This window comes from Lampetra fluviatilis, chromosome 63 (genome assembly GCF_964198595.1).
Source record: "Lampetra fluviatilis chromosome 63, kcLamFluv1.1, whole genome shotgun sequence".
Classification (NCBI taxonomy): domain Eukaryota; kingdom Metazoa; phylum Chordata; class Hyperoartia; order Petromyzontiformes; family Petromyzontidae; genus Lampetra; species Lampetra fluviatilis.
In genome coordinates, this window is record NC_136337.1 from 5,532,033 (window position 1) to 5,555,871 (window position 23,839).

At 44.6% G+C, this 23,839-nt stretch overlaps 2 protein-coding genes across 2 annotated transcripts; both read right to left on the reverse strand.

Moving 5' to 3' along the window:
* Positions 1-390: 390 nt before the first annotated feature.
* Positions 391-3,095, reverse strand: LOC144951656 (CUB and zona pellucida-like domain-containing protein 1). The gene is made up of 7 exons (XM_078881949.1): positions 3,089-3,095; positions 2,231-2,415; positions 2,008-2,108; positions 1,352-1,654; positions 1,165-1,261; positions 691-862; positions 391-494 (listed from the first exon to the last, which is right to left on the reverse strand). The coding sequence occupies exons 1-7, from the start codon at positions 3,093-3,095 to the stop codon at positions 391-393; spliced, it is 969 nt and encodes a 322-aa protein (XP_078738075.1).
* Positions 3,096-10,175: 7,080 nt separating this feature from the next.
* Positions 10,176-23,040, reverse strand: LOC144951657 (alpha-tectorin-like). Its single transcript, XM_078881950.1, has 13 exons — positions 22,962-23,040; positions 21,888-21,959; positions 21,003-21,187; positions 20,805-20,905; positions 20,139-20,441; positions 19,929-20,047; positions 12,910-12,981; positions 12,024-12,208; positions 11,818-11,918; positions 11,152-11,454; positions 10,964-11,060; positions 10,498-10,669; positions 10,176-10,279 (listed from the first exon to the last, which is right to left on the reverse strand). The coding sequence occupies exons 1-13, from the start codon at positions 23,032-23,034 to the stop codon at positions 10,176-10,178; spliced, it is 1,887 nt and encodes a 628-aa protein (XP_078738076.1). The 5' UTR covers positions 23,035-23,040.
* Between the last annotated feature and the right edge of the window lie 799 nt (positions 23,041-23,839).

The following is a 23,839-nucleotide window of genomic DNA, read 5'->3' on the forward strand; positions in this document are numbered from 1 at the left end:
ATTACAGGAAGTGGGTTAGTAAACGACCGAAAGATTTGCACGGTCCTAAGCAAGCAAACTTAATATAAAGGATTTAAAAACAGGCAATAGCATGTTTTGTCAAGATATTTCCCAATTGCTCAACGTTACATCATGCAAGATGCCACTGGTCTGATGCTGGGCCTCAAACCGCAAAATTTGTAGGTACAAGCAGCATCGCGCCATGAAGGTCACCAAGCTCTAGATAAATGGAACCTTTAAAATCCCATGTTTATGTCAGCAAGTGTCCCAAGTGGAAAGCATGCAAGGCGACCAGGTGAAGACGTTTCATCAAATAAGCGCCATTGAAGTCATAAATCAGTTTGAATCCATGCTTTATTTTCTATCACGTGCACACGTTAAACATCTGCATCACTTCTTAGCCAGCATCTTCTTTGAAGCAAAGCCCAAAGCCACAAGGACGATGGAAGCAATCGCTGCAATGGCCACAACACCAGGGTAGTCCAGGACCTCCGCTGCAAATTGGAAAAGGCAACTGGGTAAGGCAACGTAGAAACATGTCTGCAACTAGACATTTGTATACGTTTAGCATGAAAATTGGTTTCCAAATATAGAACCCTGTGGTAGGAGTTCTAAAATTCGGATTTAACAGTATAGACCCCAAAGTAAATTAGGAAACCGTATTGAACTGGTAAAACGTAAAAAACGCACAGCGGGATAGGGCGGCATCCTCGCTGTAGACAAAGGGTCCTCTGGTGAAGATGTAGACCGGGGTATCCACGGTTTCCAAGCTGCTCCTCCTTTTTCTGGCCAGACATCCTTGATGGCAGCGAGAGGCAGTCAAAGAAGCCTTGCAAGCTATCAATGCAGCGTGGATGTACACCTGCAGAGGAGTGAAAGGGAGGTTTACAATAAAAAAAACAGCACGTGCAATTTAAAGGGATGTGAACGCCCCAGGAGACACCCAACAGAATCATTAGCAAGCAATGTTTTACCATTGGGGCCAGTCCAAGTTGATAAAATGAGGAAAACCCATTGCACAACAGAAGTTCTAAATTAGACAAATGAGGCAAAGTTGTGAATTCTCCAGGCCATTCTTGATGCAAGGCAAAGCATAGCGCCAAGGCTCGACCCTAACACTCGAAGTTTATGATAGCTTTTACCATGATGGGACATTGAGCTCACGTATTTTTTATCTTGAGCAGTGAAGGCAAAGGCTGGGAAGGTGAAGCGGCGGGCAGTGGCGGTGACGGTGACGTTCACAGTGCTGTCACGCAGACACCTACAGAAAAGCAGGCCACAGATTAGGCAAGAAATAGAGGCTCAAGTAACTTCAGCAAGTGTCAAGCGCGAGAATAGAAAAACGACGCACCCTTCTTTCACGAGATAATATTTCAGCGGATCAAGGGGGCTAATGGTGGGAGTTGCGTAGAGGTCGACGGTGAACAGGGAAAGGTCGAGGCCGGTCTTGAGGGACAACTGGAGATAGAGGGTTTGACGCAGCTGCACCACTAGGGGGTAGTCGGTGGGCAGGTATGGCGCCAGGAACGTTGAGCTTTTGTAGAAATCCATCTTCAGTTCCAGTTCGGCATAGACGGTCTGGTTGAGCACAACCTTGGTGCTGTTGGGCTGGAGTGCTAAAGACGACAAGAGCTCCGTCCTCGGAATCTTGCAGCTATTATAAAAATGAAGGGGATAATGCAAAGAAAAGCGCATCAGTGTCTCGGTCTGAACAAATTAAATCCTATCATTACAAGAGCAGAGTTTAGTTCAAATTACGGTGCATCAAGCCATTCTCCTAAAAAATGGGTCACGTAAACAAGTACCAATCATGTTTTTCAGTTCGGCAGTCAGTTGTGAAACCGATGATAAAATGTAGCTTTTGGATAAGATCTTTCATTTGAAGGCATGCCAATATCCAGGAAATTAACAGAAGGGGTGGTTACCACAGGCTTGGTCACGCCATTGCAAGAATGACGTTTAGGTAACTGAGAATCTACGTGTCAAGCATGGGTTTTGGTCACATACATTGCATTGACCATGATGTACACGAAGTCGTAGGTGATGATGCCGAACGTGGTACTGGGCAGAGAAATCGTTTGAGAGAAGACGAGGTCTGTGCTTGTTTCCTGTGGGGGGGGGGGGGGGGGGGGGGGGGGGGGGGAAGAAGATACAAGGCCGATTAGAACCGATTGAAAAAAAGCAAGAAGTCAAGTTAAAGCACTTTATATTTAAAGTGAATATTGGAGACCTCAAAGACGGTGCCACATTCTCCGAGCGAGATGTTGAACGTGATGTACGGCCCAGATTCTGTCAATCTGCATGCAGGAGTTGCAGAGTTCATGACGAGATCAGAAGCGCCATAGCCCAGCAGAACGCTTTTCGCGATCTTCGCAGACATCCTCTCCTTGACGCACTCCACCTCGTAGGTGGCACCTGTAAGGACATTCAATGAGACCCACGGACAGCGATTAAATTTAGCAAAGCACACGGTTATACAAAGTGTTTAATGATGGCACACGCAACGAACAGCCCAATACGTTTTTAAAATGAGAAACCTCACAAATAAGAGTACAGGTCAGAATTAATTTTACTTAATGCAATGCATGTCGACTAAATTTGTCCCCTTGAGCTAGTGCTCCGTGTAAAAGCAGAAGGGTGGGCCCATCGCAAACTTTGCATATTTAACCCTCCATGTAAAAATGAGATTTCTACATAGTGCAGAACATGCGTTTGTGCCCTTTTGAATACTGTTGTAATATAGCCAATACAAATTTAAAGCTTGTTTGTAACAACTGCACATCATGCAGCTTCATTGCCTCCCCCCACCCCCAGCACCAAACCTCCAAATCTGTAATAGGAGTTAAACCAGTGCACATTCTTTGGGTCTTTCGGTAAAGCCACGTAGAAAATAAAATATCAAAGTTTCGATCGCAACAAGCAATCGTCGTGAGGTGAAAATAGGAGCTGCCGAGGCAGAATTATAAAGGCTTGAGATGGGTGTAGGCCAAGGATCAGCGATGTAGGTGGGGTCAGAGATGAAATTTCCAGACGCGGTATAATGCGTCGCAATCGAGATTGTCTTAGGTGGCAGTCCCGTGTCACGTGCACAGCATTGTGTATTACCCGCAGGGATCGTAGATGGGGGCAATTCCTCATCATCGATAGCCCTCAAGCCACGGTTGGCAGCTCGATGGCCTTCAAGGAGAAGCACAACAGCAGGGTTAAATTTTGACATTTAAAACTCAATGGGTACAAAGCTTTCACCCGCGCAAAAGCATTTCCTCCATTTAGTCCTGACGCTTGCTTGAGGAGTGTTCCACACCACTCTTGACATATTTTGTCCCGGTAACCCGGGAGATCCACGTTTGCAGGAATACTAGACGAGTCGAAAGGATTGCATGCATGGAGGCGTTGATGAACGGCAAGCAAACAATAAGAAACAATTTGGCTATCATTATGCAAAAGCGAATGCAACTGGTATTGGGCAAACATTCTAAGGATACGAAAACCCTGCCCATGGCGGTAGTTTCGGTCGACAAATCTGACTTTTTACGAAAGAACGTTCGAATCACCGTCTCACTTCAGGTTAATCCAAATCAATTCAAACAGGACCAAAAAAGGCAGGATGTAAAGTAGGACTAATATTTCGTGAACTTTTTTCAACATGTGTTGCATAGTAAGTGTGTCGAATAAAAATACCCCCTACAAGTAGCGTGTAGCACACGTACTGCACACCACGACAAGCGTACGTGGCTGAAACGAACACACGACCTGGAACCAGCAATGGGCTGCATTGGAGACAAGATGGCGCGTGTGCGTCTGCAGCAACGCAGGACTAAATGTATACGCGAATGTTGCAGTCAAATTAACTAGGGCCACCATTAGAGTTCACTCAATGGGGATTGCACGTAACACCAGACGTTTATTAAAACTTGCCAGGCAAAGTCTGAGAAATGAAATAGATTCTTAGGCGACGTTCCGAGTAGATCACTAATAACAGAGAACGCAGGACAGAGTCCGATACATTGCAGCAATTAAAAAAGATATTGTACTGCATTTCTGTTCGATAGTTTCTGAAATCAATATGTTTCATTGCCAAGCGTACGAGTTGCCATGAGAGCTGTACTACGCTTAACAACTTACTCTTCACAAGCTTAAAATTACGCAGCGAGTGACGCGTGAGAAGCCTCACCTACGAAGTCCGGATCCGCAGACAAAACACCGACTGCGCAGAGCACCACGACCCAGGAAAGCAGAGACTCCATGTTAATTATCAAGTGAGAGACAAGAGAACGGGGGTCTTATTTGGCCATTTATAGTCGCTGAGGTGTTCCTTCTGATTGGTAGCAGTGGCACGCTGTTCAATTACCTCGTGTCTCTCATCGATGCTTTGTGTTTCGATTACAATGCACTTACTTGAATCTGGTATGCAGGCATTACCCCTCAATTAAGGAGCGTACAGTCCACTGTGCTCAGGTGTACGAGAACATGTTGCTCGCTTGTAGTAATTCAATGATTTGATTATTTTTCAACAATAAGGGGTGTGGAATCACTTATGGAACCTAATTGAATTTGTTTAAATTGTATACATCAATACAAACAAGTAAACCCGTAAAAACAAAGTTTTTCACTCTAAATCCTTTATATGCGTGGCGGCTAGAGTCCTCTCGTCCTCTGGCTTGAGATGGCTGCAATCTATGGGTCAGATAATTGTCTGCCAGTATTAAGCAATTGGTAATTAAATATTTAATTTGTTTTCCCTAAACAGTGTAAAATTTTGGAAAAAAAATTTCACGAAAATTAATTGTCACACACAACGAGTCTGTGTGGAAAATGTCAGCTCGATTGGATCACGGGAAGTGGGTTAAAAAACGAGCGAAATATTTGCACGGTCCTAAGCAAGCAAGCGAACTTAATATAAAGGATTTAAAATATATTCGCCTGTGGAGGACGCGGGGATCGATCCCGCGACCTTTGGCATGTGAAGCAAGGGCGCTACCAACTGCGCTACTCCGCCACAGCCTGTGGAGGGGTTACGCTCTGGGCTCTTATACTGTGACGTTCAGCCAAAGCGATGAATAAGTTCTATTTGAATATATGTAAAATAAAAACATTTTGCCTAAAAGTGTAAAATTTTGGGAATTTTTTTTCACGAACATTAATTGTCTGGCACAACGAGTCTGTGTGGAAAATGTCAGCTCGATTGGATCACGGGAAGTGGGTTAAAAAACGACCGAAAGATTTGCACGGTCGTAAGCAAGCAAGCAAGCACGCAAGCAAGCACGCAAGCAAGCAAGCACGCAAGCAAGCAAGCAAGCACGCAAGCAAGCAAGCACGCAAGCAAGCAAGCACGCAAGAAAGCAAGCACGCAAGCAAGCAAGCACGCAAGCAAGCAAGCGAACTTAATATAAAGGATTTAAAAAATCACACTCGTCCCAGTTTATGAACGTGCATATTTAAAGGATTCATGTAATCAAATCTATCTAAATGTGTGGAATCTCGCAAGTTCTGCAGGGACTAAGCCTGGTTTTGGATGGGTGCACACCAGTGCAAGATACCTCTGCCTTGCGATGAAGCCAAGACATGGTAGTACATAAATTGACGCATTTTACGGAAAGAGTTTTGCATTAATTTGGTCTGTCTTAAGATTGAATCTATCTTTTTAAATCCTTTATATTAAGTTCGCTTGCTTGCGTGCTTGCTTGCTTGCGTGCTTGCTTGCTTGCTTACGACTGTGCAAATCTTTCGGTCGTTTTTTAACCTACTTCCCGTGATCCAATCGAGCTGACATTTTCCACACAGACTCGTTGTGCGAGACAATGAATGTTCGTGAAAAAAAAATTCCCAAAATTTTACATTTTTTAGGCAAAAACAAATTATTTTACATATATTCAAATAGAACTCATTCATGGCTTTGGCTGAACGTCACAATGTAAAAGCCCAGAGCGTAACCCCTCCGCAGGCTCTGGCGGAGTAGCGCAGTTGGTAGTGCCCTCGCTTCCCATGCCAAAGGTCGCGGGATCGATCCCCGCGTCCTCCACAGGCGAATATATTTTTAAATCCTTTACATTAAGTTCGCTGCCACGCATATAAAGGATTTATAGTGAAAAACTTTGTTTTTACGGGTTATACTTATTATAGCTTCAAATGCTATGTTCTTGTATTCGTGGGTTTTCTTTGGTTACTCAGGAATCCTCCCACGTGTCTTAAGAATGGAAGTGGCTAAACAACCCAGAGCAAAACATCTGCCTTAAGGGGCCGTCCATAAATGACATCACGCGATTTTGGACGATTTTTTACTCCCCGCCCCCCCCCACCATCGGCACACGGCGTCACAAATATTCAGACCCCCCCTCATATATGACGTCACAAAGCTTTTCCCCCCCAAATCGCTTTAAACTATTGTCATTATAGTGCGTATTTAATGTGCCCCTGCACTCTGATGGTGAGAATACATTTTTAAAAAAGTATATTTAATTAAATAGAACGTGTTGATGTGACGTCCCATTTCTCAACCCCCCCCTCCTCACACATCGTCACAAATGTCTAACCCCCCCCCCCCCCAGGTGCGTGACGTCATTTATGGACGGCCCCTAAGACTTATCGCGGCTTCCATGGTGGGATATATAGCATTGCAAAAGTGTATTATTACTCTATTGGTACCTCATTTGCCAGTAAAAATATGAGAATTGGTTTATTACCCTTTTATCTGTCAACAATGTTTTTTTACTGGCAAATGAGGTACCAATGGTGTAAAGGCTTACCCCGAGCTCTCATACTCTGATGGTGCATTGTCTTTGAGTTATGCGCCTTTTGGCGTCATCTGGTCCAACCAATGTGAGACTAGGCTCGAAGGAAAGTTGTCTCGGGTGTGGGCCAATCAACTTCAAGGACAGTGCATACATTATCAGAGTTATGTTTTTGTTTGCATTATGACTGCATGTATTGTGGTCTATGCAAACATGACTCCTCGTAAAAAAGGTGTCAGTTTTGTTGCCAGATAAAAGGGTAAAAAAACTATTATCATTGTATTATTACTCTTCATAATGCAATCATCATTATCAACGTTAAATCCGCGATTGGATGAAAGCCTCGACAAAATGCAGCCACTTCTCACGACCCCGTGGTGCAATAATCCGCCTCGCACCTGCAAATGAACTGATTTTCTCGCTCCATCTCCCTGCCGGATTACCCTCTCAGATGCGTTGCATTGCATGAATGTCTCGGTTATTAAATTCCCCCAATCATAAGTAACTTCCTGTAGGTGAATCTAAACGATTATTTACAGACCGCTAACGTAATTTACACAATTGTAATAAAAGACTCCGTCAGGCACTTCTGGTCTCCGTTGGTCTTTTATTCAAGTTCTTTTTCCGCACCCCGCTGGTCTCCTCCGCGGACCAGCGTCATCTGGCACATGCCCGCACGCGCTTCCTCCTCAGCTCCTCCACTCGTCCTCAAACCCCGCTGGTCCTGACAAGGGACCAGCATCTCCTCTCACGTGCAACGCAAGCTCCTCCCGCGTGCCCGCACGCTCCTCTCGCGTGCCACGCATGCTCCTCTCGCGTACCCGCACGCTCCTCTCGCGTGCAACGCAAGCTCCTCACGCGTGCAACGCAAGCTCTTCTCGCGTACCCCGCACGCTCCTCTCGCGTGCCACGCACGCTCCTCTCGCGTACCCCGCACGCTCCTCTCACGTGCCACGCACGCTCCTCTCACGTACCCCGCACGCTCCTCTCGCGTGCCACGCACGCTCCCCTCGCGTACCCCGCACGCTCCTCTCGCGTACCCGCACGCTCCTCCGTTATCTCCTCCTCGCGCGCGCCCCGCACGCAGTCTCCTGTTAGTCGCTCCGCTCCTCCCCGCTCCGCACGCCGCTGGCCGACGGTGTGCCGAAGCCCCATCAGCCACGTGGCTGATGGCGCGGCGGCCCCCCAACGTGGTCCTGCTTCTTCACTCCATCAACTGGCCCCGATCCCTCCCGGGCTCCCCTCTATTTCGTCTCTCCCACGTGACCCTGACTTCTCCCCTTCCGGATCGTCAGATCCGGCCTTCCCATACTACCCCACTGGCTCCACCTCCATTCACCTCGCTTCCCATTGGAGCCGAGGTGAACGGCGGCCCCTCCCACACGCCCCCCATACTGGGCTCCGCCCCCAATACCCTGGGCCGTGTGATTGGGCCAGAGCCCAGCAGCAACCCATTTACGCTCGCATTACACAATTACTGGTGACTTTCCTATAAAGCAGATATCTGCATGTTTGTCAATGTGTGAACGCTGATGGACCAATTTAATAGCGAAGACAAACATCGTTTTGCTAAAAATCTATATCGATGTTATTGGGAGGCAGTACAGCTCATTATACACACAGGAATAATCTTAATAATATTTTTTAATTACTTTCACTTTTATTTGAAATTAAACTGTCATTTTGATACCTGAGCACGTTGGCAGCCTTTTCTATCAAGTTCTAACATTTCAATTGGACCTCATAGACTGTCAAGAAATTCGTGCGTTTTCGTCAAGGTGCAAGCCGTTATTTTTTCAAACCACGTTTGTGAAAAACCCTTCAAGTTGCCTACTTGGCATTTGGAAAATTTGATCACCTTGTATGTAATTTTGCCAAAAGTGTGGCAATTAAAGCGTTGTGCAATTCCGATTATACCATGTTTCAAGCCAATAATATTGGCGTCCGATAGCTTAGATGATCAGCCATTCCTATTTGTAATCCACAAAGTGCAAGCACAATGTAAAACCTACATCTTATTAGCAGTAGCGTGGATCATAGGCCACTAAAGATCAAATGGTCACTTCGAGGATGGCGTTTGAGTGCAGACACGAATAGCATTGACCAGTTCCAGATTATCCTTGGAGCAAAAGTGCTACTGGCCCTGTATCTTCTGCCTCGCGCCAAATGCTTTCAAGCTATCAATTTCGGTTCAGCGATTCTTCACTTGCTCTGTTACGATTGCCTTCCACTTTTATGAACGAAGGGTTTTAAGGTTAGTTAATTTGTCAGCCGACTGTATAGCAAGTGAAACTACTATTTAAAAGTAGAAAAAAAATTGGTGTCTTTTATTTATTTCGGGTCCAAGATATGCTACATGACATGCACGAGCTTCATCCGGCACGGATCTTGGCATAGAGTTCCAGGATTTTAGGCATTTTCAAAGGGACAGTCCCTGTAAAAATGTGAAGCAATGTAGCCCTAAAACACGTTCCTTCGGAGTGGACAGGTTGGAACTTCGTTGGACAGAGCAGTCCTGCGATCCGTGTCACGCGGCGCAAGCTGCGAGGAGCGGCACGTCACGTGATGCCGAGCCCACCCAGAGCACTCCATGAAATACAAATAGAGGGCGTGGCTATGCACAGACAAAATCCCTGGTGGGCAGTGTGGAACTGTTGCTCCTACCTCTATATAATGGTCCACAACAGCTAGCACAACCAATATTATCATATGTCCTTCGACCAAACATCACAGGCAAGTAGTAAGGTTTGGTCACGTGTACAGAACTGGAGCAATTCCATTCATAGTTGAGAATGTCAAGCAATTTCAACTGTAAAATAAGTATAACCCGTAAAAACAAAGTTTTTCACTAAAAATCCTTCATATACGTGGCAGCTAGAGTCCTCTCGTCTGGCTTGAGAAGGCAGCCACCTATGGGTCAGATTATTGCATCGCACCATTAAGCAATTGGTAATTCAATATAATATTTTTTGTCCTAGAAAGTAAAATTTCGGAAAAAAATGTTCACGAACATTGTCACGCACAACGAGTTGTGGAAAATGTCAGCTCGATAGGATTACAGGAAGTGGGTTAGTAAACGACCGAAAGATTTGCACGGTCCTAAGCAAGCGAACTTAATATAAAGGATTTAAAAACAGGCAATAGCATGTTTTGTCAAGATATTTCCCAATTGCTCAACGTTACATCATGCAAGATGCCACTGGTCTGATGCTGGGCCTCAAACCGCAAAATTTATAGGTACAAGCAGTATCGCGCCATGAAGGTCACCAAGATCTAGAAAAATGTAACCTTTAAAATCCCATGTTTATGTCAGCCAGTGTCCCAAGTGGAAAGCATGCAAGGCGACCAGGTGAAGAGGTTTCATAAAATAAGCGCCATTAAAGTCATAAATCAGTTTGAATCGATGCTTTATTTTCTATCACGTGCACACGTTAAACATCTGCATCACTTCTTAGCCAGCATCTTCTTTGAAGCAAAGCCCAAAGCCACAAGGACGATGGAAGCAATCGCTGCAATGGCCACAACACCAGGGTAGTCCAGGACCTCCGCTGCAAATTGGAAAAGGCAACTGGGTAAGGCAACGTATAGAAACATGTCTGCAACTAGACATTTGTATACGTTTAGCATGAAAATTGGTTTCCAAATATAGAACCCTGTAAGACCCATTTTTAGCCTGTGGTAGGAGTTCTAAAATTCGGATTTAACAGCATATCCCCTAAAGTAAATTAGGAAACCGTATTGAACTGGTAAAACGTAAAAAACGCACAGCGGGATAGGGCGGCATCCTCGCTGTAGACAAAGGGTCCTCTGGTGAAGATGTAGACCGGGGTATCCACGGTTTCCAAGCTGCTCCTCTTTTTCCTGGCCAGACATCCTTGATGGCAGCGAGAGGCAGTCAAAGAAGCCTTGCAAGCTATCAATGCAGCGTGGATGTACACCTGCAGAGGAGTGAAAGGGAGGTTTACAATAAAACAGCACGTGCAATTTAAGGGGATGTGAACGCCCCAGGAGACACCCAACAGAATCATTAGCAAGCAATGTTTTACCATTGGGACGGTTGGGCCAGTACAAGTTGATAAAATGAGGAAAACCATTGCAGAACAGAAGTTCTAAATTAGACAAATGAAGCAAAGTTGTAAATTTTCCCCAGGCCATTCTTGATGCAAGGCAAAGCTCGACCCTACCACTCGAAGTTCATGATAGCTTTTACCATGATGGGACATTGAGCTCACGTATTTTTTATCTTGAGCAGTGAAGGCGAAGGCTGGGAAGGTGAAGCGGCGGGCAGTGGCGGTGACGGTGACGTTCACAGTGCTGTCACGCAGACACCTACAGAAAGACAGGCCACAGATTAGGCAAGAAATAGAGGCTCAAGGACACTTCAGCCAGTGTCAAGCGCGAGAATAGAAAAACGACGCACCCTTCTTTCACGAGATAATATTTCAGCGGATCAAGGGGGCTAATGGTGGGAGTTGCGTAGAGGTCGACGGTGAACAGGGAAAGGTCGAGGCCGGTCTTGAGGGACAACTGGAGATAGAGGGTTTGACGCAGCTGCACCACTAGGGGGTAGTCGGTGGGCAGGTATGGCGCCAGGAACGTTGAGCTTTTGTAGAAATCCATCTTCAGTTCCAGTTCGGCATAGACGGTCTGGTTGAGCACAACCTTGGTGCTGTTGGGCTGGAGTGCTAAAGACGACAAGAGCTCCGTCCTCGGAATCTTGCAGCTATTATAAAAATGAAGGAGATAATGCAAAGAAAAGCGCATCAGTGTCTCGGTCTTAACAAATTAAATCCTATCATTACAAGATCAGAGTTTAGTTCAAATTACGGTGCATCAAGCCATTCTCCTCAAAAATAGGTCACGTAAACAAGTACCAATCATGTTTTTCAGTTCGGCAGTCAGTTGTGAAACTGATGATAAAATGTAGCTTTTGGATAAGATCTTTCATTTGAAGGCATGCCAATATCCAGGAAATTAACGGAAGGGGTCGTCACGACAGGCTTGGTCACGCCATTACGTGGCATTGCAAGAATGACATTTAGGTAACTGAGAATCTACGTGTCAAGCATGGGTTTTGGTCACATACATTGCATTGACCATGATGTACACGAAGTCGTAGGTGATGATGCCGAACGTGGTACTGGGCAGAGAAATCGTTTGAGAGAAGACGAGGTCTGTGCTTGTTTCCTGTGGGGGGGGGGGGGGGGGGAGATACAAGGCCGATTAGAACCGATTGAAAAAAAGCAAGAAGTCAAGTTAAAGCACTTTATATTAAAAGTGAATTTTGGAGACCTCAAAGACGGTGCCACATTCTCCGAGCGAGATGTTGAACGTGATGTACGGCCCAGATTCTGTCAATCTGCATGCAGGAGCTGCAGAGTTCATGACGAGATCAGAAGCGCCATAGCCCAGCAGAACGCTTTTCGCGATCTTCGCAGACATCCTCTCCTTGACGCACTCCACCTCGTAGGTGACACCTGTAAAGACATTCAATGAGACCCACGGACAGCGATTAAATTTAGCAAAGCACACGGTTATACAAAGTGTCTTATGATGGCACACGCAAAGAACAGCCCAATACGTTTTTAAAATGAGAAACCTCACAAATAAGAGTACAGGTCAGAATTAATTTTACTTAATGCATTGCATGTCGATTAAATGTTTCCCCTTGAGCTAGTGCTCCGTGTAAAATCAGAAGGGTGGGCCCATCGCAAACTTTGCATATTTAACCCTCCATGTAAAATGAGATTTCTACGTAGTGCGGAACATGCGTTTGTGCCCTTTTGAATACTGTTGCAATATAGCAAATACAAATTTAAAGCTTGTTTGTACCAACTGCACATCATGCAGCTTCATTGCCTTCCCCCACCCCCAGCACCAAACCTCCAAATCTGCAATAGGAGTTAAACCAGTGCACATTCGTTGGGTCTTTCGGTAAAGCCACGTAGAAAATAAAATATCACAAAGTTTCGATCGCAACAAGCAATCGTCGTGAGGTAAAAATAGGAGCTGCCGAGGCAGGATGTTATAAAGGCTTGAGATGGGTGTAGCCCAAGGATCAGCGAAGTAGGTGGGGCCAGAGATGAAATTTCCAGACGAGGTATACTGCGTGGCAATCGAGATTGTCTTGGGTGGCAGTCCCGTGTCACGTGGACACGTGCACAGCATTGTGTTTTACCCGCAGGGATCGTAGATGGGGGCAATTCCTCATCATCGATAGCCCTCAAGCCACGGTTGGCAGCTCGATGGCCTTCAAGGAGAAGCACAACAGCAGGGTTAAATTGTGGCATTGAAAAATCAATGGGTACAAAGCTTTCACTCGCGCAACAGCATTTCCTCCATTTAGTCCTGACGCTTTCTTGAGGAGTGTTCCACACCATTGACAGATTTTGTCCCGGTAACCAGGGAGCAGAGGTGTGGACTCGAGTCATGTGACTTGGACTCGAGTCAGACTCGAGTCATGAATTTGATGACTTGCGACTCGACTTGCATAACAATGACTTTGTCCCACCTCTGCCAGGGAGATCCACGTTTGTTAGGACGTTTACAGGAATATCAGACGAGTCGAAAGGATTGTATGCATGGAGGCGTTGATGAAGGGCAAGCAAACAATAAGAAACAAGTTGCTATTATCATGCACAAGCGAATGCAACTGTTATTGGGCAAAGTCTAACTACACCAAAACCCTGCCCATGGCGGTGGTTTCGGTCGACAAACCTGACTTTCCACGATAAAAAAGCGTTCAATTTTTTTTAAATCACCCTCCCGTTTCAGGTTACTTTATACCAATCCAAACAGGACGCAATAATTCAAAATGTAAAGTATTACTAATATTTTATGAATTATGGTCAACATGCGTTGCATAGTAAATGTATCGAATAAGCATACTCCCTCCAAGTAACGTGTCGTACACGTACTGCACACCACAATTAGACTGCGTGGCTGAAACGAACACACGACCTGGAACCAGCAATGGGCTGCATTGGAGACAAGATGGCGCGTGTGCGTCTGCAGCAACGCAGGACTAAATGTATACGCGAATGTTGCAGTCAAATTCACGATGGCCACCATTAGAGTTCACTCAATGGGGATTACATGTAACACCAGACGCTTATTATAACTTGCCAATTCTGAGAAATGGATTCTTAGGCGACGTTGAGTAAACTTCTAATAACAAAGAACGCAAGACAGTTCGATACATTAAAGAAATTCAAATAATGTACTGCACTTCTGTTCGATAGTTGCTAAAATCAATAAGTCTCATTGCCAAGCGTACGAGTTGCCATGAGAGCTTCATTACGCTTAACAACTTTCTCTCCACAAGCTTAAAAACACGCATGGTGAGTGCCGTGTGATAAGCCTCACCTACGAAGCCTGGATCCGCAGACAAAACACCGACTACGCAGAGCACCACGACCCAGGAAAGCAGAGACGCCATCTTGATTCTCAGGCGAGAGACAGGAGAACGGTGGTCTTATTCGGCCATTTATAGTCGCTGAGGGTTCCCTCTGATTGGTCGCAGTGGCACGCTGTTCAATTACCTCGTGTCTCTCATCGATGCTTTGTGTTTCGATTACAATACACTTACTTGAATCTGGTATGCAGGCATTACCCCTCAATTAAGGAGCGTACAGTCCACTGTGCTCGCTTGTAGTAATTCAATGATTTGATTATTTTTCAACAATAAGGGGTGTGGAATCACTTATGGAACCTAATTGAATTTGTTTAAATTGTATACATCAATACAAACAAGTAAACCCGTAAAAACAAAGTTTTTCACTCTAAATCCTTTATATGCGTGGCGGCTAGAGTCCTCTCGTCCTCTGGCTTGAAATGGCTGCAATCTATGGGTCAGATGATTGTCTGCCAGTATTAAGCAATTGATAATTAAATATTTAATTTGTTTTCCCTAAACAGTGTAACATTTTGGAAAAAAAAATTCACGAAAATTAATTGTCACACACAACGAGTATGTGTGGAAAATGTCAGCTCGATTGGATCACGGGAAGTGGGTTAAAAAACGAGCGAAATATTTGCACGGTCCTAAGCAAGCAAGCGAACTTAATATAAAGGATTTAAAATATATTCGCCTGTGGAGGACGCGGGGATCGATCCCGCCACCTTTGGCATGGGAAGCGAAGGCGCTACCAACTGAGCTACTCCGCCACGGCCTGTGGAGTGGTTACGCTCTGGGCTCTTATACTGTGACGTTCCGCCAAAGCGATGAATGAGTTCTATTTGAATATATGTAAAATAACATTTTTTTGCCTAAAAAGTGTAACATTTTGGGAATTTTTTTTCACGAACATTAATTGTCTGGCACAACGAGTCTCTGTTGAAAATGTCAGCTCCATTGGATCACGGGAAGTGGGTTAAAAAACGACCGAAAGATTTGCACGGTCGTAAGCAAGTAAGCAAGCACGCAAGCAAACAAGCACGCAAGCAAGCAAGCAAGCACGCAAGCAAGCAAGCACGCACGCAAGCAAGCAAGCACGCAAGCAAGCAAGCAAGCACGCAAGCAAGCAAGCAAGCACGCAAGCAAGCAAGCACGCAAGCAAGCAAGCGAACTTAATATAAAGGATTCAAAAATCACACTCGTCCCACTTTATGAACGTGCATATTTAAAGGATTCATGTAATCAAATCTATCTAAATGTGTGGAATCTCGCAAGTTCTGCAGGGACTAAGCCTGGTTTTGGATGGGTGCACACCAGTGCAAGATACCACGGCCTTGCGATGAAGCCAAGACATGGTAGTACATAAATTGACGCATTTTACGGAAAGAGTTTTGCATTAATTTGGTCTGTCTTAAGATTGAATCTATCTTTTTAAATCCTTCATATTAAGTTCGCTTGCTTGCGTGCTTGCTTGCTTGCGTGCTTGCTTGCTTGCTTACGACCATGCAAATCTTTCGGTCGTTTTTTAACCCACTTTCCGTGATCCAATCGAGCTGACATTTTCCACACAGACTCGTTGTGCGAGACAATGAATGTTCGTGAAAAAAAATTCCAAAAAATTTACACTTTTTAGGCAAATTTTTTTTATTTTACATATATTCAAATAGAACTCATTCATGGCTTTGGCTGAACGTCACAGTGTAAAAGCCCAGAGCGTAACCCCTCCACAGGCCGTGTCGGAGTAGCGCAGTTGGTAGCGCCCTCGCTTCCCATGCCAAAGGTCGCGGGATCGATCCCCGCGTCCTCCACAGGCGAATATATTTTAAATCCTTTATATTAAGTTCGCTGCCACGCATATATAAAGGATTTATAGTGAAAAACTTTGTTTTTACGGGTTATTCTTATTATAGCTTCAAATGCTATGTTCTTGTATTCGTGGGTTTTCTTTGGTTACTCTGGAATCCTCCCACGTGTCTTAAGAATGGAAGTGGCTAAACAACCCAGAGCAAAACATCTGCCTTATGGGGCCGTCCATAAATGAAATCACGCGATTTTGGACGATTTTTTACTCCCCGCCCCCCCCCCCCCACCATCGGCACACGGCATCACAAATATTCAGACCCCCCCTCATATATGACGTCACAAAGCTCTTCCCCCCCAAATCGCTTTAAACTATTGTAATTGTAGTGCGTATTTAATGTGTCCCTGCACTCTGATGGTGTAAGATAATACATTTTTTTTTAAAGTATATTTAATTAAATAGAACGTGTTGATGTGACGTCCCATTTCTCAACCCCCCCCTCCTCACACATCGTCACAAATGTCTGACCCCCCCCCCCAGGTGCGTGACGTCATTTATGGACGGCCCCTAAGACTTATCGCGGATTCCCTGGTGGGATATATAGCATTGCAAAAGTGTATTATTACTCTATTGGTACCTCATTTGCCAGTAAAAATATGATAATTGGTTTATTACCCTTTTATCTGTCAACAATGTTTTTTTACTGGCAACTGAGGTACCAATGGTGTAAAGGCTTACCCCGAGCTCTCATACTCTGATGGTGCATTGTCTTTGAGTTATGCGCCTTTTGGCGTCATCTGGTCCAAACCATGTGAGGCTAGGCTCTAAGGAAAGCTGTCTCTGGTGTGGACCAATCAACTTCAAGGACAGTGGATACATTATCAGAGTTATGTTTTTGTTTGCATTATGACTGCATGTATTGTGGTCTATGCAAACATGACTCCTCGTAAAAAAGGTGTCAGTTTTGTTGCCAGATAAAAGGGTAAAAAAACTATTATCATTGTATTATTACTCTTCATAATGCAATCATCATTATCAACGTTAAATCCGCGATTGGATGAAAGCCTCGACAAAATGCAGCCACTTCTCACGACCCCTTGGTGCAATAATCCGCCTCGCACCTGCAAATGAACTGATTTTCTCGCTCCATCTCCCTGCCGGATTACCCTCTCAGATGCGTTGCATTGCTTGAATGTCTCGGTTATTCAATTCCCCCAATCATAAGTAACTCCCTGTAGGAGAATCTAAACGATTATTTACAGACCGCTAACGTAATTTACACAATAACTGGTGACTTTCCTATAAAGAAGATGTCTGCATGTTGTTAATGTGTGAACGCTGATGGACCAATTTATTAGCGAAGACAAACATCGTTTTGCTAAAAATCTATATGATGTTATTGTAAGGCAGTACAGCTCATTACACACACAGGAATAATCTTAACCATATTTTAATTACTTTCACTTTCATTTGAATTTAAACTTTGACATTTTGATACCCGAGCACGTGTTGGCGGCCTTTTCTATCAAGTTGTAACATTTCAGGCAATACATTTTAATTGGACCTCATGGTTAATTGTCAAGGAATGTGTGCGTTTTCGTCAAGGTGCAAGCCGTTATTTTTTCAAACCACGTTTGTGAAAAACCCTCGAAGTTGTCTGCATGGCATTGGAAAAATATGGTCGCCTTGTATGTTATTTTGCCAAGTGTGGCCTCCGAAGAGAGATTTGATGATCAGCCATTTCTATTTGTAGTCCACAAAGCTCAAGCACAATGTAAAACCAAAACACCTTATTAGCTGTAGCATGGATCATAGGCCACTATAGATCACAGTCACTTCGATGGCGTTTGAGAGCAGACATGAATAGCATTGACCAGTGCCAGATTATCCTAGGAGCAAAAGTAGCTACATAGGCTACTGGCCCCGTACCTTCTGCATCGCGCCAAATGCTTTCAAGCTATCAATTCCGGTTCAGCGATTCCTCACTTGCTCTGTTACGATGCCTTCAACTTTCATGAACGACCGGTTTTAAGGTCAGTTAATTTGCATTATCTGCATGGCTGTGTAGCCAATGAATATATTACTTTGAAAGTAAAATACAAAAAATTGGTGTTGTATTTTTTTATTCAACGCCCAAGATATGCTACAGGGCCTGCACGAGCTTCATCAAAAACGGATATTGGCAGAGTTCCAGGAGTTTAGGTATTTCTAAAGGGACAGTCGCTGTACAAATGTGAAGCAATTTGTGGCCCTAAACACGTTCCTTCGGAGTGGGCAGCGCATTCGTGCGATCCGTGTCACGCGGCGCAAGCTGCGTGGGGCTGTGCATCACGTGGTGCCGAGCACACCCAAAGCGCTCTATGAAATACAAATAGAGGGCGTGGCTATGCACAGACAAAATCCCTGGTGGGCAGTGTGGAACTGTTGCTCCTACCTCTATATAATGGTCCACAACAGCTAGCACATGCTTGCACAACCAATATTATCATATGTCCTTCGACCAAACATCACAGCCAAGTAGTAAGGTTTGGTCACGTGTACAGAACTGGAGCAATTCCATTCATAGTTGAGAATGTCAAGCAATTTCAACTGTAAAATAAGTATAACCCGTAAAAACAAAGTTTTTCACTATAAATCTTTCATATACGTGGCAGCTAGAGTCCTCTCGTCTGGCTTGAGATGGCTGCCACCTATGGGTCAGATGATTGCATTGCACCATTAAGCAATCGGTAATTAAATATAATATTTTTTGTCCTAGAAAGTGTAAAATTTTGGAAAAAAATTCTGACTAACATTGTCACGCACAACGAGTTGTGGAAAATGTCAGCTCCATAGGATTACAGGAAGTGGGTTAGTAAACGACCGAAAGATTTGCACGGTCCTAAGCAAGCGAACTTAATATGAAGGATTTAAAAACAGGCAATAGCATGTTTTGTCAAGATATTTCCCAATTGCGCAACGTTACATCATGCAAGATGCCACTGGTCTGATGCGGGACCGCAAAATTTGTAGGTACAAGCAGCATCGCGCCATGAAGGTCACCAAGCTCTAGATAAATGGAACCTTTAAAATCCCATGTTTATGTCAGCAAGTGTCCCAAGTGGAAAGCATACAAGTCGACCAGGTAAAGAGGTTTCATAAAATAAGCGCCATTGAAGTCATAAATCAGTTTGAATCCATGCTTTATTTTCTATCACGTGCACACGTTAAACATCTGCATCACTTCTTAGCCAGCATCGTCTTTGAAGCAAAGCCCAAGGCCACAAGAACGATGGAAGCAATCGCTGCAATGGCCACAACACCAGGGTAGTCCAGGACCTCCGCTGCAAATTGGAAAAGGCAACTGGGTAAGGCGACGTATAGAAACATTTCTGAAACCAGACATTTGCCTAAGTTTAACATTAAAATTGGTTTCCCAAATATAACCCTGTAATACCCATTTTTAGCCTATGGTAGGAGGTGTAAAATACGGCTCACAGTTTAGACCCTAAAGTAAATTAGGAAACCGTATTGAACTGGTAAAACGTAAAAAACGCACAGCGGGATAGGGCGGCATCCTCGCTGTAGACAAAGGGTCCTCTGGTGAAGATGTAGACCGGGGTATCCACGGTTTCCAAGCTGCTCCTCCTTTTCCTGGACAGACATCCTTGATGGCAGCGAGAGGCAGTCAAAGAAGCCTTGCAAGCTATCAATGCAGCGTGGATGTACACCTGCAGGAGTGAAAGGGAGGTTTACAATAAAAAAAAAAACAGCACGTGCAATTTAAAGTGGATGTGAACGCCCCAGAAGACACCCAACAGAATCATTAGCAAGCAATGTTTTACCATTGGGACTGTTGGGCCAGTCCAAGTTGATAAAATGAGGAAAATCCATTGCAGAACAGAAGTTCTAAATTAGACAAATGAGGCAAAGTTGTAAATTCTCCAGGCCATTCTTGATGCAAGGCAAAGCATAGCGCCAAGGCTCGACCCTAGCACTCGAAGTTTATGATAGCTTTTACCATGATGGGACATTGAGCTCACGTATTTTTTATCTTGAGCAGTGAAGGCAAAGGCTGGGAAGGTGAAGCGGCGGGTAGTGGCGGTGACGGTGACGTTCACAGTGCTGTCACGCAGACACCTACAGAAAGACAGGCCACAGATTAGGCAAGAAATAGAGGCTCAAGTACACTTCAGCCAGTGTCAAGCGCGAGAATAGAAAAACGACGCACCCTTCTTTCACGAGATAATATTTCAGCGGATCAAGGGGGCTAATGGTGGGAGTTGCGTAGAGGTCGACGGTGAACAGGGAAAGGTCGAGGCCGGTCTTGAGGGACAACTGGAGATAGAGGGTTTGACGCAGCTGCACCACTAGGGGGTAGTCGGTGGGCAGGTATGGCGCCAGGAACGTTGAGCTTTTGTAGAAATCCATCTTCAGTTCCAGTTCGGCATAGACGGTCTGGTTGAGCACAACCTTGGTGCTGTTGGGCTGGAGTGCTAAAGACGACAAGAGCTCCGTCCTCGGAATCTTGCAGCTATTATAAAAATGAAGGGGATAATGCAAAGAAAAGCGCATCAGTGTCTCGGTCTGAACAAATTAAATCCTATCATTACAAGAGCAGAGTTTAGTTCAAATTACGGTGCATCAAGCAATTCTCCTCAAAAATGGGTCACGTAAACAAGTACCAATCATGTTTTTCAGTTCGGCAGTCAGTTGTGAAACTGATGATAAAATGTAGCTTTCGGATAAGATCTTTCATTTGAAGGCATGCCAATATCCAGGAAATTAACGGAAGGGGTCGTCGCGACAGGCTTGGTCACGCCATTACGTGGCATTGCAAGAATGACGATTAGGCAACTGAGAATCTACGTGTCAAGCATGGGTTTTGGTCACATACATTGCATTGACCATGATGTACACGAAGTCGTAGGTGATGATGCCGAACGTGGTACTGGGCAGAGAAACCGTTTGAGAGAAGACGAGGTCTGTGCTTGTTTCCTGTGGAGGGGGGAAGATACAAGGCCGATTAGAACCGATTGAAAAAAAGCAGGAAGTCGAGTTAAAGCACTTTATATAAATAGTGAATATTGGAGACCTCAAAGACGGTGCCACATTCTCCGAGCGAGATGTTGAACGTGATGTACGGCCCAGAGTCTGTCAATCTGCATGCAGGAGTTGCAGAGTTCATGACGAGATCAGACGCGCCATAGCCCAGCAGAACGCTTTTCGCGATCTTCGCAGACATCCTCTCCTTGACGCACTCCACCTCGTAGGTGACACCTGTGAAGACATTCAATGAGACCCACGGACAGTGATTAAATTTAGCAAAGCACACGGTTATGCAAAGTGTCTAATGATGGCACACGCAAAGAACAGCCCAATACGTTTCTAAAATGAAAAACCTCACAAATAAGAGTACAGGTCAGAATTAATGTTACTTAATGCAATGCATGTCGACTAAATTTGTCCCCTTGAGCTAGTGCTCCGTGTAAAATCAGAAGGGTGGGCCCATTGCAAACTATGCATATTTAACCCTCCATGTAAAAATGAGATTTCTACGAAGTGCAGAACATGCGTTTGTGCCCTTTTGAATACTGTTGTAATATAGCAAATACAAATTTAAAGCTTGTTTGTACCAAATGCACATCATGCAGCTTCATTGCCTTCCCCCACCCCCAGCACCAAACCTCCAAATCTGCAATAGGAGTTAAACCAGTGCACATTCTTTGGGTCTTTCGGTAAAGGCACGTAGAAAATAAAATATCAAAGTTTCGATCGCAACAAGCAATCGTCGTGAGGTGAAAAAATGAGCTGCCGAGGCAGGATGTTATAAAGGCTTGAGATGGGTGTAGCCCAAGGATCAGCGAAGTAGGTGGGGCCAGAGATGAAATTTCCAGACGAGGTATACTGCGTGGCAATCGAGATTGTCTTGGGTGGCAGTCCCGTGTCACGTGGACACGTGCACAGCATTGTGTATTACCCGCAGGGATCGTAGATGGGGGCAATTCCTCATCATCGATAGCCCTCAAGCCACGGTTGGCAGCTCGATGGCCTTCAAGGAGAAGCACAACAGGGTTAAATTTTGGCATTTAAAAATCAAAGGGTACAAAGCTTTCACTCGCGCAACAGCATTTCCTCCATTAAGTCCTGACGCTTGCTTGAGGAGTGTTCTACACCATTGACAGATTTTGTCCCGGTAACCAGGGAGATCCACGTTTGTTAGGACGTTTACAGGAATATCAGACGAGTCGAAAAGATTGTATGCATGGAGGCGTTGATGAAGGGCAAGCAAACAATAAGAAACAAGTTGGCTATTATCATGCACAAGCGAATGCAACTGTTATTGGGCAAAGTCTAACTACACCAAAACCCTGCCCATGGCGGTGGTTTCGGTCGACAAACCTGACTTTGCACGAAAAAAAAAGCGTTCAATTTTTTTTAAATCACCCTCCCGTTTCAGGTTACTTTATACCAATCCAAACAGGACGCAATAATTCAAAATGTAAAGTATTACTAATATTTTATGAATTATATTCAACATGCGTTGCATAGTAAATGTATCGAATAAGCATACTCCCTCCAAGTAGCGTGTCGTACACGTACTGCACACCACAATTAGACTGCGTGGCTGAAACGAACACACGACCTGGAACCAGCAATGGGCTGCATTGGAGACAAGATGGCGCGTGTGCTTTTGCAGCAGTACAGTACTTAATGCATACGCGAATGTTGCAGTCAAATTCAAGATGGCCACCATTAGAGTTCACTCAAATGGGGATTACATGTAACACCAGACGCTTATTATAACTTGCCAATTCTGAGAAATGGATTCTTAGGCGACGTTGAGTAAACTTCTAATAACAAAGAACGCAAGACAGAGTTCGATACATTAAAGAAATTCAAATAATGTACTGCATTTCTGTTCGATAGTTGCTAAAATCAATAAGTCTCATTGCCAAGCGTACGAGTTGCCATGAGAGCTGTACTACGCTTAACAACTTACTCTTCACAAGCTTAAAATTACGCATGGTGAGTGCCGTGTGATAAGCCTCACCTACGAAGCCCGGATCCGCAGACAAAACACCGACTACGCAGAGCACCACGACCCAGGAAAGCAGAGACTCCATCTTGATTCTCAGGCGAGAGACAGGAGAACGGTGGTCTTATTCGGCCATTTATAGTCGCTGAGGGTTCCCTCTGATTGGTCGCAGTGGCACGCTGTTCAATTACCTCGTGTCTCTCATCGATGCTTTGTGTTTCGATTACAATACACTTACTTGAATCTGGTATGCAGGCATTACCCCTCAATTAAAGAGCGTACAGTCCACTGTGCTCAGGTGTACGAGAACATGTTGCTCGCTTGTAGTAATTCAATGATTTGATTATTTTTCAACAATAAGGGGTGTGGAATCACTTATGGAACCTAATTGAATTTGTTTAAATTGTATACATCAATACAAACAAGTAAACCCGTAAAAACAAAGTTTTTCACTCTAAATCCTTTATATGCGTGGCGGCTAGAGTCCTCTCGTCCTCTGGCTTGAAATGGCTGCAATCTATGGGTCAGATGATTGTCTGCCAGTATTAAGCAATTGATAATTAAATATTTAATTTGTTTTCCCTAAACAGTGTAAAATTTTGGAAAAAAAATTTCACGAAAATTAATTGTCACACACAACGAGTCTGTGTGGAAAATGTCAGCTCGACTGGATCACGGGAAGTGGGTTAAAAAACGAGCGAAATATTTGCACGGTCCTAAGCAAGCAAGCGAACTTAATATAAAGGATTTAAAATATATTCGCCTGTGGAGGACGCGGGGATCGATCCCGCGACCTTTGGCATGGGAAGCGAAGGCGCTACCAACTGAGCTACTCCGCCACGGCCTGTGGAGTGGTTACGCTCTGGGCTCTTATACTGTGACGTTCCGCCAAA

What these genes read in the sequence shown, in the direction of transcription:
- LOC144951656 (XM_078881949.1), bottom strand. An exon ending in TACATCATGGTCAATGCAAT is followed by an intron (nt 1,655 to 2,007) that starts GTATGTGACCAA and finishes TTTTTATAATAG; the next exon opens with CTGCAAGATTCCGAGGACGG. An exon ending in GGATGCCGCCCTATCCCGCT is followed by an intron (nt 495 to 690) that starts GTGCGTTTTTTA and finishes TCCAATTTGCAG; the next exon opens with CGGAGGTCCTGGACTACCCT.
- LOC144951657 (XM_078881950.1), bottom strand. Translation starts at nt 23,034, where the DNA reads ATGGAGTCTCTGCTTTCCTGGGTCGTGGTGCTCTGCGTAGTCGGTGTT. An exon ending in TATTATCTCGTGAAAGAAGG is followed by an intron (nt 11,061 to 11,151) that starts GTGCGTCGTTTT and finishes GTCTTTCTGTAG; the next exon opens with GTGTCTGCGTGACAGCACTG. An exon ending in GGATGCCGCCCTATCCCGCT is followed by an intron (nt 10,280 to 10,497) that starts GTGCGTTTTTTA and finishes TCCAATTTGCAG; the next exon opens with CGGAGGTCCTGGACTACCCT.